This window comes from Hippichthys cyanospilos, chromosome 3 (genome assembly GCF_059441005.1).
Source record: "Hippichthys cyanospilos isolate Australia breed blue-spotted pipefish chromosome 3, RoL_Hcya_1.0, whole genome shotgun sequence".
NCBI classification, from domain to species: domain Eukaryota; kingdom Metazoa; phylum Chordata; class Actinopteri; order Syngnathiformes; family Syngnathidae; genus Hippichthys; species Hippichthys cyanospilos.
The window spans coordinates 5718752-5733462 of record NC_142371.1 but is presented as its reverse complement, the minus strand read 5'-3'; the positions used below and the strand labels follow the sequence as shown (position 1 = coordinate 5733462).

Sequence of the window (14711 nt, the reverse complement as noted above, 5' to 3'; positions counted from 1 at the left end):
GCGTGATGCATCTCAGATAAAGGATGTGACATGTCTGGTTCAGAGACGTGAAACACTGAGGGCTTGCGTGACTCTGTGTACCTCGCACACAGTTACACTGTCATTCATTTGGCAGCAACTTCTGAAAGCAAAACAACAGAACAACGAACATAATCACGCAGCTCAAGTGAGCAGGAGCGAATTAATTCAAAAGCGCTCTTAAGCACCCCCCACCTAGCCGTTAAGAGGATTCACTAAACAAAAATTCACAACTGGTAATTTGAATCTGATTTTCATATACCACCAACTGTCACTACTGTTGTGTGTTTTGATAAGAGGGCAGATGAAAGAAATGTGCGTGCACTGGTACGCCTTGGTCTGTGATTGTTACCATATGCGCCCCTTCATGCATGTGCGGGTTTCTGCCTGTCCGTTTGTGTGCGCATGTGTGTCTATATCAATGCAAAATTCAATCTTCATGACAATAGAAGGCACACCAGAGGTAAACTTCCCAGCTGTTTCTGCCGCACCCTGAAGGCGTACGCGCATACAAGCTTGTTTATCTGAATGTAATTATATTATACATACAGTAGATGCGACTTGAATGTGATTTGAATATAATTACATTACATAGTGGCAGCATGTTTACTTCTATAGAACTGCATTATTCATGTGGGTGGACATTTAATGCAAAATTTGAGTCTGCCCCGACTTCCGAATATTATATTCGAATGCGTGAATATAGGCTTTAAACTTAACAATTAAATCCCATATTAACTTAAAAGTCACTTAATAAAGTTTACAAGCAACTTCTAAAAAAAATAAATAAAAATATTAGTATATCCTTTTGCACTTGAAATAGGGAGACAACGCAATATCCCCATGATATTTTTTTTGTACTATTTCAACCAAAACTGACTGTGTAGTTAGATGGAATAAATTTAGCAGTCTTGGGACACCTAATGAACCCAACGGAAAAAGATAATAAAGAATAAAAAGATAAGAAAAACATAAAAGTTCTTAAGTGAAATGAATGTTCACTAGTAAATACTTATGCGCAATATTAATTTAGTATAATTAGTATAACCAGGACATACATGTGAGGTCTTATAACGGTAATGCCTGCGGAGGTTTATTGTGGTTATGTCATAGGAGTATAATATTCTTGATTATGAGGAATGATTGATCTGATGTTTTGACAGTGCATCAATCCATTTATTGAGAATTACAATACAACTAGAGCTTGCTTCAAGAAGTTGAAACGTGCACTTCCACTGAGGTCTACTGGTTTATGTCATCATAAACCACCCTAATAAATGAAGCTGCAGACATGAGACACTAAAGGTATAATTAGTTGAAGCCAACCTCATCTTTTTAGAATTATTAATCATCCGGATTGTGGGACTAGGTCTACAAAAAATGTCTTCACATATCAGTCGGAAATTTTTTGATATAGATATATGATAACTGCATTGATTTTATATTATGAGTTGTAAGATATTAGAAAAGTCAAGAGAAGGGTTTTCACTGAAACAGTTATCTTTTGGGGCTGTAATTAAATTGATTAATAACGTACAAATTGTATCATGTTGATTTAATATCGGTCAGAGTAAAGAGGATGTCCTCAATAATGCAACAAAATGTTATTTATTTATTTAGTCATTCATTCATTCATTCATTGTTTAAAAACTTGACATTAAAGGCGGATAAAATAACGATTCATCCAGTTTATTAAACAGGACCTAAATTGACTTTTAATAGGTACTGTATGTAAATCATGACATCATATATAGCATACAGAATGTCCTATCCTCCGGCATTTGAGTTTTTTTCCATCATATTTATTTCAGTCTTTACTCTCATACTGCTGCCCTCTTTGCTATAGACCATCTATGTTTAGTTCGGTGGTAATGGTCCTGTCTTCGGGGGAGTGCTATCGATTCACTAAACAGCAGGGGACTAGACTCGGCATGCCACCAGCCAAGCGAATGACAGGTAAAAATTGTCTATGAAACCTTTAGTCGGCCTATGTACAAGCGCATTAGTCAAGCCATCTTTATTTATATTATAGACTGAGTTTAGATTATGACTCTTACTTCAGTCAATTGTATTATGGCCAAATGGACAACAAAATAAAGATAGAGGCACACATACCCCGATGATGCTGAGGCCTTTGAGATAGTCCATTCGAGGTTGGGCCTGTGGAACACAACCGGCTACCACCACCTTTTTTTGTCGCTCCTGGGCTTTTCTGTAAAGAATTCAAAGATAAGACATAAGAAAATGTTTTTCTTGAAAAAAAATCCAAGTTTTGCTAGAGATTCTCTAGCAACCACTTAAAATGGGTTCCTATATCATTCACAAATCATTAAGTATTTAACAAGGCTTTATTCTAAGTGATAAACAGTAACACAGGTAAATAGGCAAGCCTTCACTGATTATGAAACACAAAACGTGCAATCTTCTCATTGAAAGGGTTGAAATGCCTAAAGGGCATTCACCTGTCAGTGTGTGGTCTTACAACTAGTTGATTTTTTAAAAAAGGCAGTTAAAAAAAAAAAAAAAGTTTTTTTTTTATTTGTTTATGTTTTTTAACCAATGGAAAACATTGGGCTAAAAAACTAATGTTGTAATGTGGGAGGAATCGATTGAAGGGTTGAACACTTATGAAATGGTGGTTAGCCAATTATTATTCAATAGCCAACAATAGCAGCTTATAACAGTTGTTAGGTATTTTAAGTTACATTTCAATATGGTTATCCTCTGACTGAAATATGGAACCAATTGATGTCAGCTGAAGAATAAAAACACATGCGGATATTTGCAACGCAGCATATGATATCCAACTATTGCACATACTGCATGAAAAGTCAACCATTTGAAACGCTAGGCCAAGAGAGGACATAAATGGCAACATGGTAGAGTGACCTATTATTCCATAGTTTGTTATTTTAATAAAGTAATATCCCACATATAGTAAAAGTACAAATACAATACAGTGGAGAACGTCAGACGGAAAAGCCACCAATAGGGAAGATGGGGGGTTGAGTGAGCGGGGGTTTATGGGAGTGTTTCCATGTCACGTCCAGTTAGTAGGACTAAGATTTGAGACACTCGGTCTGTCTGACAAAAGCTTTTGGAGGCGCTGCCCAGACTCCACCATGAATCTTTAATAATGAAGCCTCCTGACAGCTGGAAGTAGAAAAGGAGGGATGAAGGGAAGGAGGGGGTGCATGATTGTGAGGGAGGAATTAAGAGGACAGAAGAGGAGGAGCAATAAAACTGGATGCAAACTGTCAGTTGTGTTTTGGTTCACAGCGTGTTTGTATTCTTCAGCAAAACAAAGATACTGAGGTGGAGGAGGTGGGTGTGCGAGTATAGAAGAAAAAAGACAGAACACGTTGAAAGATGGCAAACAATCCAATTCAGAGGAGAATCGTGCAAAAGCCCAATGCATAAAAGTAAATGTTCATATGATGAAGTATGTTTAGTTGGAATTATTTTAGCATCTCTTCAACTTACAGTATATCATTATTTTCTGCTCATTACAAAAAGTTTGATACACACTCATAACAGGAAAATAAACGCATGTGAAATGTCATTGTGTATGTATGTGTTAACTGTATATGTAAATTTGATGTAGTAAAAGTATGCATATATATATATATATATATATATATATATATATATATATATATATATATATATGCATATATATATGCATATATATATGCATATATATATATATATATATATATATATATATATATATATGCATGTCTATATATAAATATGCATATATATATATATATGCATGTCTATATATAAATATGCATATATATATATATATATATATATATAATGCATATATATATAAATATGCATATATATATATATATATGCATATATATATATATATAAATATGCATATATATATATATATATATATATATATATATATATGCATATATATGTATATATATATATATATATATATATATATATATATATATATATATATATATATATATGCATACTTTTACGACATCAAATTATATATATATATATATATATATATATATATATATATATATATATATATATATATATATATATATATATATATATATATATAGTGGAAAGAGGCTACATTCCCCAATTGCACACCCCAAAATAAAAAAAATAAAAAAATTAGACAACACTTCGCAAGCCAATGTTCCTAAAGACTGTTAAGAACGGTATATAATGTGCACCTAAAAACTAAAACATGTATAATACTATATATGTATCATCTTTTCAATCTTTTGTACGCTTTCCATGTGAAAATAAATGGACCAGCGATGGCTATTGCTCATTAAAGTTATACTTTTGAAGAGTATATACCTGCACTGCATATAAATGCATTACCCACATCGCAGGGGCTCAGTGGTAGGATGCTCGTCTCCCAACCGGAAGGTCATGGATTCTATCTCTGACCCTGGTAACCATGCCAAAGCATCCTTGAGCAATATTATGAACCAATAAGTATCATTTACCATCCACAAGTTGACAATATAGCATGGCCTAGGCGTTGCATACAGTATGACACATTGAAATTGAACCAGCATGCTGACGCTGAACTTATTGTGACAAAAAAAAGTAAAACATGGATAAACCAAACTCTGCTGAGGTACACTAATGCCTCACAATATTTACAGAATAAAGATAATAATGATGAGTATATGGGTTAGATTGTTAACTCCACGACCTTAGACATGTTCATATCTGGAGGTTCCTCTTTAAAGACGAGCAGATGGAGACAAGAAACTGAAACGCTTGCTGAAGCAAGGACAGTCAGACAGTAAACATTGTAGCTGTAGCCGAGTAGCTTGTTCGCTTGACAATGCTCGTCATGGACCCGCACTCTCATTATACACACAGTGGAGGTACCGCTGCATAATTCACACCATCGCCTGCCAAAACGTGCCAAACATTCCTATAATACGATACTTGCTCCCTGCCTTTAGACATCACTGACACGAGTAAATAGGCGGCATCAGAATCACTGTCTCAACACCTTGAGGGGAAGGGACCAGCCTGGTCACAAACTGTTCCAGGATGGGATGAGATGAAATGGGATTATGCCATGCAGTTGCTGCGGCGATTCTTTGGAGCCCAACCAAGCATTCACTGCCAGTGACCCGGACCACAACAGATGTCCCACGAGATCACAAGACAAGAGGGGTGTGCGTGTGCGTGTTTGAATGTGCGCGCATACATGGACAGGCCCATTTCCTTGGCATCGAGCCCTAGATGTCTTCGGCCTCCGTCAACTTTGTGTTGCTGCTCTCCATTGCCTGAAGACCACACGCATCCATGCACACCCACACATGGTATTAAGAAACCACATGCCTTAAACATACTGTACAAGCGCATACTAAGAGTCACGGATGGCAATGTAACAGCCTATGCATAGATGTATGACCTCTGTGGTATGTACAGTATGTACGTATGGTAAGGAGGGATATGCTGTACATACTGGTTTTTAACAGCTGAGTGGACACAGTGAATCGGTCAAATAGAACTAGACTAAATGTCTAACCCAATTGATCAGGTTGACTTAGATAGAGCTTTTACTGTAAATACAAAGCAAAAGCCCGATGAATGACCTATATAAAAACTTTGCCAATACTATTAAAAAAATACTAAAGTAAAAAAAAACAAAAAAACATGAAAATAATTTCCTGAACTGCAGTTGAAGTTAAGAAAAAAAAAGACTAGCTCCTGGCTAAAATCAAAATGTAATTATTGTAATGATAATATGTCATTATCCTGAAAATCGAAATAACAAGGATTCCCTGATACGTTTTTTTTTGGTTTTGTTTTTTTTTTTTTTTGGTTTAAAATCATGCTTTTTTTTAAGACTTTATGCATGTGAGAGTTATGCCCTTTCAGAGACTCAGCTAGCCGTCTGACACCACCTACCATTTAGCAATACCGACATGTTAAGTAATTGCAGGAGTTCATTACACAACGAAGTCTACCATATGTTAGCTCTAATGTTTAAGGTCCGAAGTCAAAAGCCACTTAGTTGAAATGTTTATATCCCACATAATGTTTTTGTTATTCATTCATTTGATGCTGAAACTAATCAACATTTCCATGAAAAATGTACAGTATAAAAAATTTCAATGAATCAGGTCTTCTGTAAAGCAGTGGTTTTTTTTTAAGCCTCAAAGACACAAGTCTTAACAGGACAATTTGGTGGTCTGTAAGAGAGTGTGCTAGGACAAGTAAAAGAGGATTCTTAAGGATATAAAGGAAGGAACTAGAAGAAGGGAGGCAATGACAAAAAATGACATGTTGTTCTGAACTCACTTATCTGTCAAGGTCATTTTATTTTAGCTACACAGAGAGTTCTCATGTCTGTTAAATGAAGGCTGGTCACTAAACAACAAAATGTTATGCTGTATATTTATTTTCATTACACAGCCAAGTGATGAAATGGAAAGCATGAAAAATGCAGGTGGAGTTTGCACAACTACCGTAGTCTACATTAACATTAGCAAGCAGTTTAGACAGAAAACAATCATATCATCTTAATTTGATCATGCACACTTGCAAGTCGTGATGACGTTACTGCCATAGATAGGATAATAACTTAAAATTATATTTTTTACATTTACAATTTAAAACATGTACATTATTCCTGAGGAGTCAAATGTTAGTTTGTTTTGTACTTTACTATGTTTAGTAAGTCACACCCGCCATGGTTACCGGTCCGTGAAAGGAATATGCATGTCTCAACTGGTCCGTGACACAAAAAAGGTTGGGAACCACTGCCGCAAAGGACTTGATGGGTTAACTGTCAACCCCAAAAACAATAAATAAATAGTTCATACTGCAAAGTTTGATGTATATACTATACAAATCAAAAATGCAATTTTAAACACAGGTTATATCAGGTTTACATTGACATTGCTCCAAATTCAAATGTTGTGCCCCATATCTGCTGGTTTCTCAAGACTAATATATTTTTTTCTGCTGAAAAGCTTAAGAGTCCAATACCTTGGGAAATGAATGTGAAATTTCAAGAAAAGGTAAGAGGGATTGTTATACTCTTAAAACAAGTGCGTCACTCAGGGGGGAAAAACATGTTCAGAGAAAGGCATATTTGAGGCATTTTCGGTCAAACAGCGTTAAGAATCACGTTAAGAAAACAGATGTTCATAACCCACTGGATTTTGAAGCTGCTTGTATTCTAGCATCTCTAAATCTCTCCATTCAAAGAGTTTAACTCATGCTTAAATTAGATTTAAGCACCCCTGGATAAATCCCTCAGGGAGTTACAGTATGTTATGGGCCTTGACTAACCTTTAAGCGATTTTATTCACTGATGAATAACTTAACTCCCTTAAATGGTCAAAATGGCTGGTGTATAGATAGACATAGGTATGATAGAACAATTCATGGTATGGCCACTATCATTCATTGACCTTCCCCCATTGATGACAATTAATACTAGAAATCAAACTAAAAAAAAACAAAGTATTTTGGAATGATGCTGCATATTCCTAATCATTTGTTTTATTATGTTTTCTTTCATTTTGATGTGTCTCTCCTTTTCCCTGTCCTTGCATCCGTGTCTCATCTCCTTGCTCATCCGCTCATGTGCACTCCGACAATCGTTTCTGGCTGAGATGACAGTGAGCCAGCCAATCAGCATACTCCTGACCTCTCTGCATTAGCGTAAGCAGTGAGAGGCAAGGTTAAGTACCCATCAAGCCTCAGTCATTAAGATATGAGCTTGCATGAGCAATAAAAAAAAGTAAAGAGGGGCAGGGCAATATGTCACAGTTTGTCTTTTACTTTTTATACTATGTTCTTGACACTGTAACAAACTTTTCGAGCTTCACACCGTAGAGCTTTGTCATTGCCCCAATTTCAATGCCACAAGGGATCCTGTTATTCACTGAAATATGCGTACAGTACTTAGTTTTGCTTTGGCTATGTATATGTCTATTTATGTAATGTTTTATTCATGTTTTCATATTTGTTTTGTGCCTGTTTTCCAACAGCAAGAGATGAATCATCTGTGAGTGACAGGATAGAAGACCTTAATGTAGAGAATTATACACTTGCATATAGGAAGATTATAGTTTCTCAACAGGGGAATAAGTTTACTAACTAAAATGCCTGACAAGCTCTTCGTCTATGGGATTTGACTATAAACGAGATCAATATGGCAGGGATTTATGACCCACATAATTTCCAGTGGATCATAACAGTTTTTTTTTTTTTTTTGAGAAGACAATGCTGAAATACCTCATTCTAAAATAAGATAATGTCTGACTTTTTTATAAGAATAAAGGCTGAGACAGTCATTTGTCGGACAGGAGTCCGTGTGCAGGTCATACAAATTAAATAGTATTTTGTGTTGTGTGTGTGTGTGTGTGTGTGTTTGAATGTGTATTGCATGTATGACAATAAAGCAACATAAAATGAAACGATAAAAAGGAGACTCATTTTGTTTTAGGTGAAGAAATAACCACGAAGGAGTATCATCAACACCAAGCATCACCAAGACAGATGGCGGTACATACTATACAAGGGAATGAAGAGGAAGTAACGCATCAGGCTGAGAAATAGGGCTATGATTGAGACACATGAAATTTATTTTCCTCTCCAACACCTGGGTAATACACTGGCAGAATGTGTACTGACTATATAATATATAATAATTTGTTATAAGCAAGCTTACATTAAACACAGGAAAACGCACCTTGTGAGGATAAGCGGCTACAAAAAATGGATGGATGGACTTCCTCTATATAGTCCTGTTAGAGAAGTTATTGGGTTTTTTTCAGAGCTCTATAACCTCATGAGAATTTCATTTTATAGGTTCCACAGTATGAAGGAAACAAAATGAATGAGGCTAAAGCAGGAGCAACATTCAGTTTTTGCATTTAAGTAGAAGTCATTGCTGATTTTCTTAATGATCTGGCAAACACTGAATAACTGGCATAGGTACACCGCATCAAGGCTGGGAAGCGCACCAACATGGCTGAAACTCTGGGACAGCAGGTTGTTTGCATCAAGGCCAAAGCCTTGCAGCCGTGTGTGTGATTTCTATAATAGCAAAGCTTTACAATTACATAAAATCACTTAAAATACTGGGAGGGGATCAAAGGATGAAAAGACATGGCAGAAAAGTATTGTTGGTTCCTCGAACAAAAATAGAATGGGCCAGGTTTCGTGTTGCCACCAATCTGCTATGTGATCAATAGAACTATAATGTAGATCTTATGGGTAGTTTGCATAGCCTTTCCGCCAACAAGAGACAGCTTGTGGTAAATCATGGGCCAAGTAAAGAGTATACAACGGAAATGTGTGTCTTGTATAAAACATAGATTATACATACATATAACATATATTTATAGCATACTCGACCAATTAACTCATTCAATGTCAGGAATGTGTTTTCACGTTTGTTTTTTTTTAAGAGTCCAGAAATTAAATCCCAAATACTTAAATATGGATTTAAAACTTGAGTGTCTGGAAATTAATGTCCCTAATGTACTTAAGTATCAATTTAATACTTAAGTATCTGGGATTGTTTACATGATGTGCCTTGAAAAAATGTTTTGAAGGGAAAGTCAACATAAAAAAAATATTCACAATAATACTAGTAATAATAATAGTAATAATAATAGTACTTCATGTAGACATACCAATCTAAATATGGCATTCTGATTAATATTGTGTTTGTAGAAAACAAATTAGGCAGTATAAGTTTATTTTTTGTATCCACCTCAGGAGACGGACATTTTGAATCTTGCTGTCGACTAATGGACATCACAGTTGTGTAGAGCTCAGCTAACATGGACCACGATTTAGCTTGTAAATGATCAGACTCAAAAAGGTGAGCTGTGATTGATTGTTACCTGGGTTCTGAGCTGTGATGTAATTTTCAGGTGACAGGTAGTAAAAAAAAAAAAAAAAATACCACCCTCTGAGATGGGAAGTGAAATGGTGGACTTTGCTGCTTGATTTATTCCACAACCACAATAATACTCAGAATGGGTTTGCATCGATTATTTATTGTTTAAAAAAAAAAAAAAACAGGTGACGGTTGTCCACTCTACTGCATTGTCTGCTTGAATGAGTCATAATGAAAAAATAACAAGAGAAAAAAATGGGAAATGCCTCTTTGGACATTCAAATAGAGAGCTATAACTGATATATATTTATCTGTTAATTATTTTAACCTCTGGGGACGTATTAAAACAGCCAAGGCCGTGCTTGAAATAAGTGTATTAATAATGTGTGCTCAGAGTTAAGATGGCAATGTGGTTCTGTTAAAATAATATATGTTTTAAGCCATAGACTTTTCTTTAAAAAAGAACAAAAAAAAAACACAGCTCAATACATTCTGATACCTACTGTATCACAATACGCATTGCTGTATCGGAATGTATGGCTTTCAAACTCAAATAGTATTCAAATCATACAAGTAGAAAGCACAAAAAAATGCAAATTCGATCAGTGCAAGTAAAGAACAAAGTGAATCCTCCAGTTGTAACTTCTGGAGGCAACCATATGGACCCCACAGCCTGAGGCTGAGGTCTGAAATAACATAAGTGGAGAGAACACGATAAGAAGGGTTTTGAGGATGGGAAAACAAACAACACAGAATTAAATGTTCAACATCAAGCGGCTAATGAGGTTGTAACCACTAATGATCCTCATAAATCCTAAATGAGCCAAATACTTTTCAGGACAGCTGACAGCAGGAAATCACCGCCATTACAATTCATACATTTAAAGATAAAAGAATAACGTCATTGAATGAAAGTGGGGACTTTTCGTGGACAGACGTGGAGTAAGAAACTTGGTGGAATTATTTTTTCATTAATCTGGTCTTGAATAAATTTGAACAAAGTGGAGTGTAATAGGAGCAATTGGTGCTGTTGTTTTTGTTTAGATAACAAAAACAGGGTACCTCCCTCAGTACTTCATCCAGCGGACTTTCACTATGGCACAAGTCCTTCAAGCAGAATTAGCTAAGTATGACACGGAAGAGGAGTTCAAAACATTCAGACAGATTCTCCCACTGTAATCTACTAATGCACATAGAATAAAATAAATTTACCATAAACAAACTAAGATGCTCTACTATTATAATTAAATCATCAAAGGGTTAATTGATGATTAATTCTAAGGAATATGAGTTAAAAGGGATACGTTTATCCATAGTTGATCAAGCGAATGTATTGAAATACCAATGCCTAAATTATAAATGTAAATGTCAGCAATTGTTAGATTCAACAGGTGAGGTCACAGAGTAAGCTCAAGATACCCTCAAAGACAACAGAAAAGTGCATAAGCATTTATGCAGAAATCCATGCCATTACTGGTACATCCTGCATCTTCCCAATACACGCCAGAGTGGGTCTAAATGTACGCTGCATGCATGAGTGTGCTGATCCCAAAGTGGAGAGTATAACAAATCCTTACCAGGCTGACAGAGGTGAAAGGGCATTCTCGGTTGAATGAGTCGATGCAAAGACAGTTCAAGCATAAACAACCATGATTGGTTTCAAGATCATGAATTATTACATACGAGTGTTAAAGTGGAATGGCACATGCTCACTGACCTGGGGTGCGTCAACAATCTTGGAAAATCACGTTCCCCCCAGATCGCGCAAACATAAAATTCCGATTTTGTCATGGATAAAAAGCAGTCCACTAGTTGGCTAGTTAACTTTTTTAGGCTGGCTGAACTTAACATTATACCGAGGCTATGGAAGCAGATATGTAAATACGAGTGGAGCAGCAATGTTTGGAGATGGCACAAACTGTAAACAACATCATCTAACAAGTCATTCAGGCTGATAATTTCCACAGTGGATGTCTTCTCCCCAACGTAGCCCCAAGTAGCTCCTCGGTGGCTCATCAGTCCCACTAAAAGGCCTTCTAATTTAACCACAGGGCCTTATTTATCCTGAACAACATCCATTTAAAAGCCATGCACACAGAGTGCACAAAGCCAACTGTCGGATTGAATTTCTATGCAGGACCTCATTACGTGAATGTTTAGAAGAAGAAAATGCTTGAGCTGACACCAATTAAAAAGAAGGTTCAAGGCAAGGCTTGAAGGGTGGTGGTTTTTTGAAGGATATTGCTGAATGAGGATTTTTTTTTTAATGAATTTGGCTTGTTAAAAGCATTAAAAAAAAGATTCATAAAGCTGTCTCTAATTCTTTGTTGATCCAAATATATTTCAATTGAGTTTAATAAACAGGCTTGGTAAGATTCAAATCTAATTAAATTGGTTTGATAAAAATTCCATTAAAGGATACGTTTTAATCATACCGTACATCAGCATACTTAAAAATCTAATTGAGTGTTTTGGGAATTAAAAAAAAAAATCAAACTGTAAAGTGCTGCAAAATGAGTGATTTTATTTAATAGTGCCCAATTAGTATTTGGGAATTCCGTTATAACTTTTTTTTTCTTTCAATTCAACGCTGTGCCAGCTTTTGTAAAACCTAAATCTTTACAAAGTTTTTGCTGCACTGCATATGAAGTGTCACTAATTAACTTCGCCGATTATTACCGGTGCTATCTCATTACAGCGCAAGGTCCTTTATGTCTTCAAAACCAATTAAGTCCAACACAATGTTATCAATTAGAGTAGACTGGGTTTTTTCATGGGTTAGTGTATTCAAAAACTTTGTTAGTCAGATTTTTGTAATGCTTATAAAACACAATTATTAGCAAATGAGAAAATTGAAGTACTCATTTTATTACTTCCACATGATCTGATAGAAGAGACTATGCATTAATGTTTGAGAAATAACAACACTGCATCCACATCTAATTTAATAGTCTCCATGAACTTTCTGGCAAAAGTGGGTTGTGGCCCCTTAAAGAGCATACCTCAACCAACAAAACTGCACGTCAAAGTCACGGCTGAGCCACAATGATATTCAGGCAGCCATGAGAGTAAAGTGCCCATATACCACATGCGGCCTAATTTCCCCACAGCAATATTCCTTCCTTGTATAGCCAGCTATCTGTCTGTTTGTTTATAGCACCTCAGAGGTTAAGGACTGCCCCGGGTATATGAAAGCACCAACCCAATGACCCCGGTGCCTTCCAGAGGTTGGCATCTTGCTGTGTATGTGCTTGTGCTTCCATCAATTTTTGCACGTACAGTAGATGCACCTATGGCTAAGTTGTAGGCCTAGGGCTTCTGTCACTCCAAATATTGTTTGGTTAAATTGTTTCTTGGCTTGGTTGCAGCATCTCCATCTGCGTTCTTTGAAAACAAACAAGTTTTGCTAAAGAGTGAAACAAAGGCTTCAGAGTACAAATAAAAATATATGCTTTCTTTGGAGCTGATGAGCCATTTTTGGAGACGATATTCATCTTCAATAAAAAGGAAAATATTGGCATCACAGTTTTAAAACAACAAATTTTAACCATTAACCTCTCTGGAGATAGGCCCTATCTCACGATCGTTGGCGCAGTTTGCAAAGGTAGCATGATTTTTATTTTTTTTTTTTTTTTTTAATCTCGTCAGATTTCATTCAAAGTCACCAAGGTTTGCTGAAAAATGTCACCAGAGGTTGGTAAGAGTTGACAAAGGCAGCAAAAAGTTTGCCAAACGTTCACCAATGTGTTTTTTGTTTTTCTTTTTTTTTTCCCATGTACCTTAGGTGACATACTGGCAAACTTTGCAGATATTTTGGAGAACACTGGCGATAGTCTGCGACAGGTTTGGACTACTGTTATGGATTTAAAACAGCTGATTGGTGTTGTTGATATGACTATGCCAGGGCTTTTGTACACATCAAGGCATTGCTTAAGCACTTAAGTAGTGAAAAATATGTACTTTTAACATAATTAGTGCACCTTCTTTTAACCCTCGTGCATAAAAGGTACCAATGTGGGACCTTTTCGATGATTTCTTTGTGAAATCAAAAGAAAAAGCATTGAAAAAAAAACACTGGGGAGTTGAAATTTCATGCAAATTACATAATCATGTTAAAGTTCAAAATACAACCATGCTGCAAATTCTAAACTGTTGCAGCTTGGCGTACTAAATAGTTACGACACATATGTTCATGGGTACCAGGTTGGACATACCCACACTCATTGTTTGACTTCCTTTGCTATCAGTCGCATCGCCAGACTGATGTCACTAGGGCACATGCTACATTACAGTACAGCACTGCTCGGGTACAAATTTCACCAATGTAAACAATGACACCTCAGAGCGCACATTCCGTATACTACTTTGTATAGTAATTCATTGCTACTGTACTCACTCCACATAAACAATGGCCACATGGCAAGTGGACATTTTATTCACATGTAGCTGATATTCCTTCAGTGAGCATGCGAGGGATCGTCAGGAGACGAAATCACTGCAAGAAGCCGATAAGTTTAGAGACAATGTGTTGAAAATCCATCCATCCATCCATCCATTTTCTGTAGAACGACGATAATTTTGAGAACACAGCATTAAGCTTCAGTTACTTTACAGATATAACGGCTGGATCAGGGGTGTCAAACGGTTCTGGCCCACAAGTATAAAAATGAGATAAATGAAAAATTTCAAAGGTTTTGTGATTAATAGTAACTGGTAATATTTTATCATTAATAGGGATGTTGTACTTATTATTTTGGCCAGTATTAAAAAAAGAAAGATATATTTGAAGTTGTTGTTTTGAAGTTATATGCAG

General features: G+C 36.0%; 1 protein-coding gene across 1 annotated transcript in view; it reads right to left on the bottom strand.

Moving 5' to 3' along the window:
* cdkal1 (CDK5 regulatory subunit associated protein 1-like 1) overlaps positions 1-14711 on the bottom strand; it is a 201086-nt gene that overhangs the window by 140553 nt on the left and 45822 nt on the right. The window contains exon 5 of the mRNA XM_088409351.1: positions 2134-2230. Within this exon, the coding sequence (XP_088265477.1) occupies positions 2134-2230 (97 nt within the window). The remainder of the gene's footprint in view (positions 1-2133; positions 2231-14711) is intronic.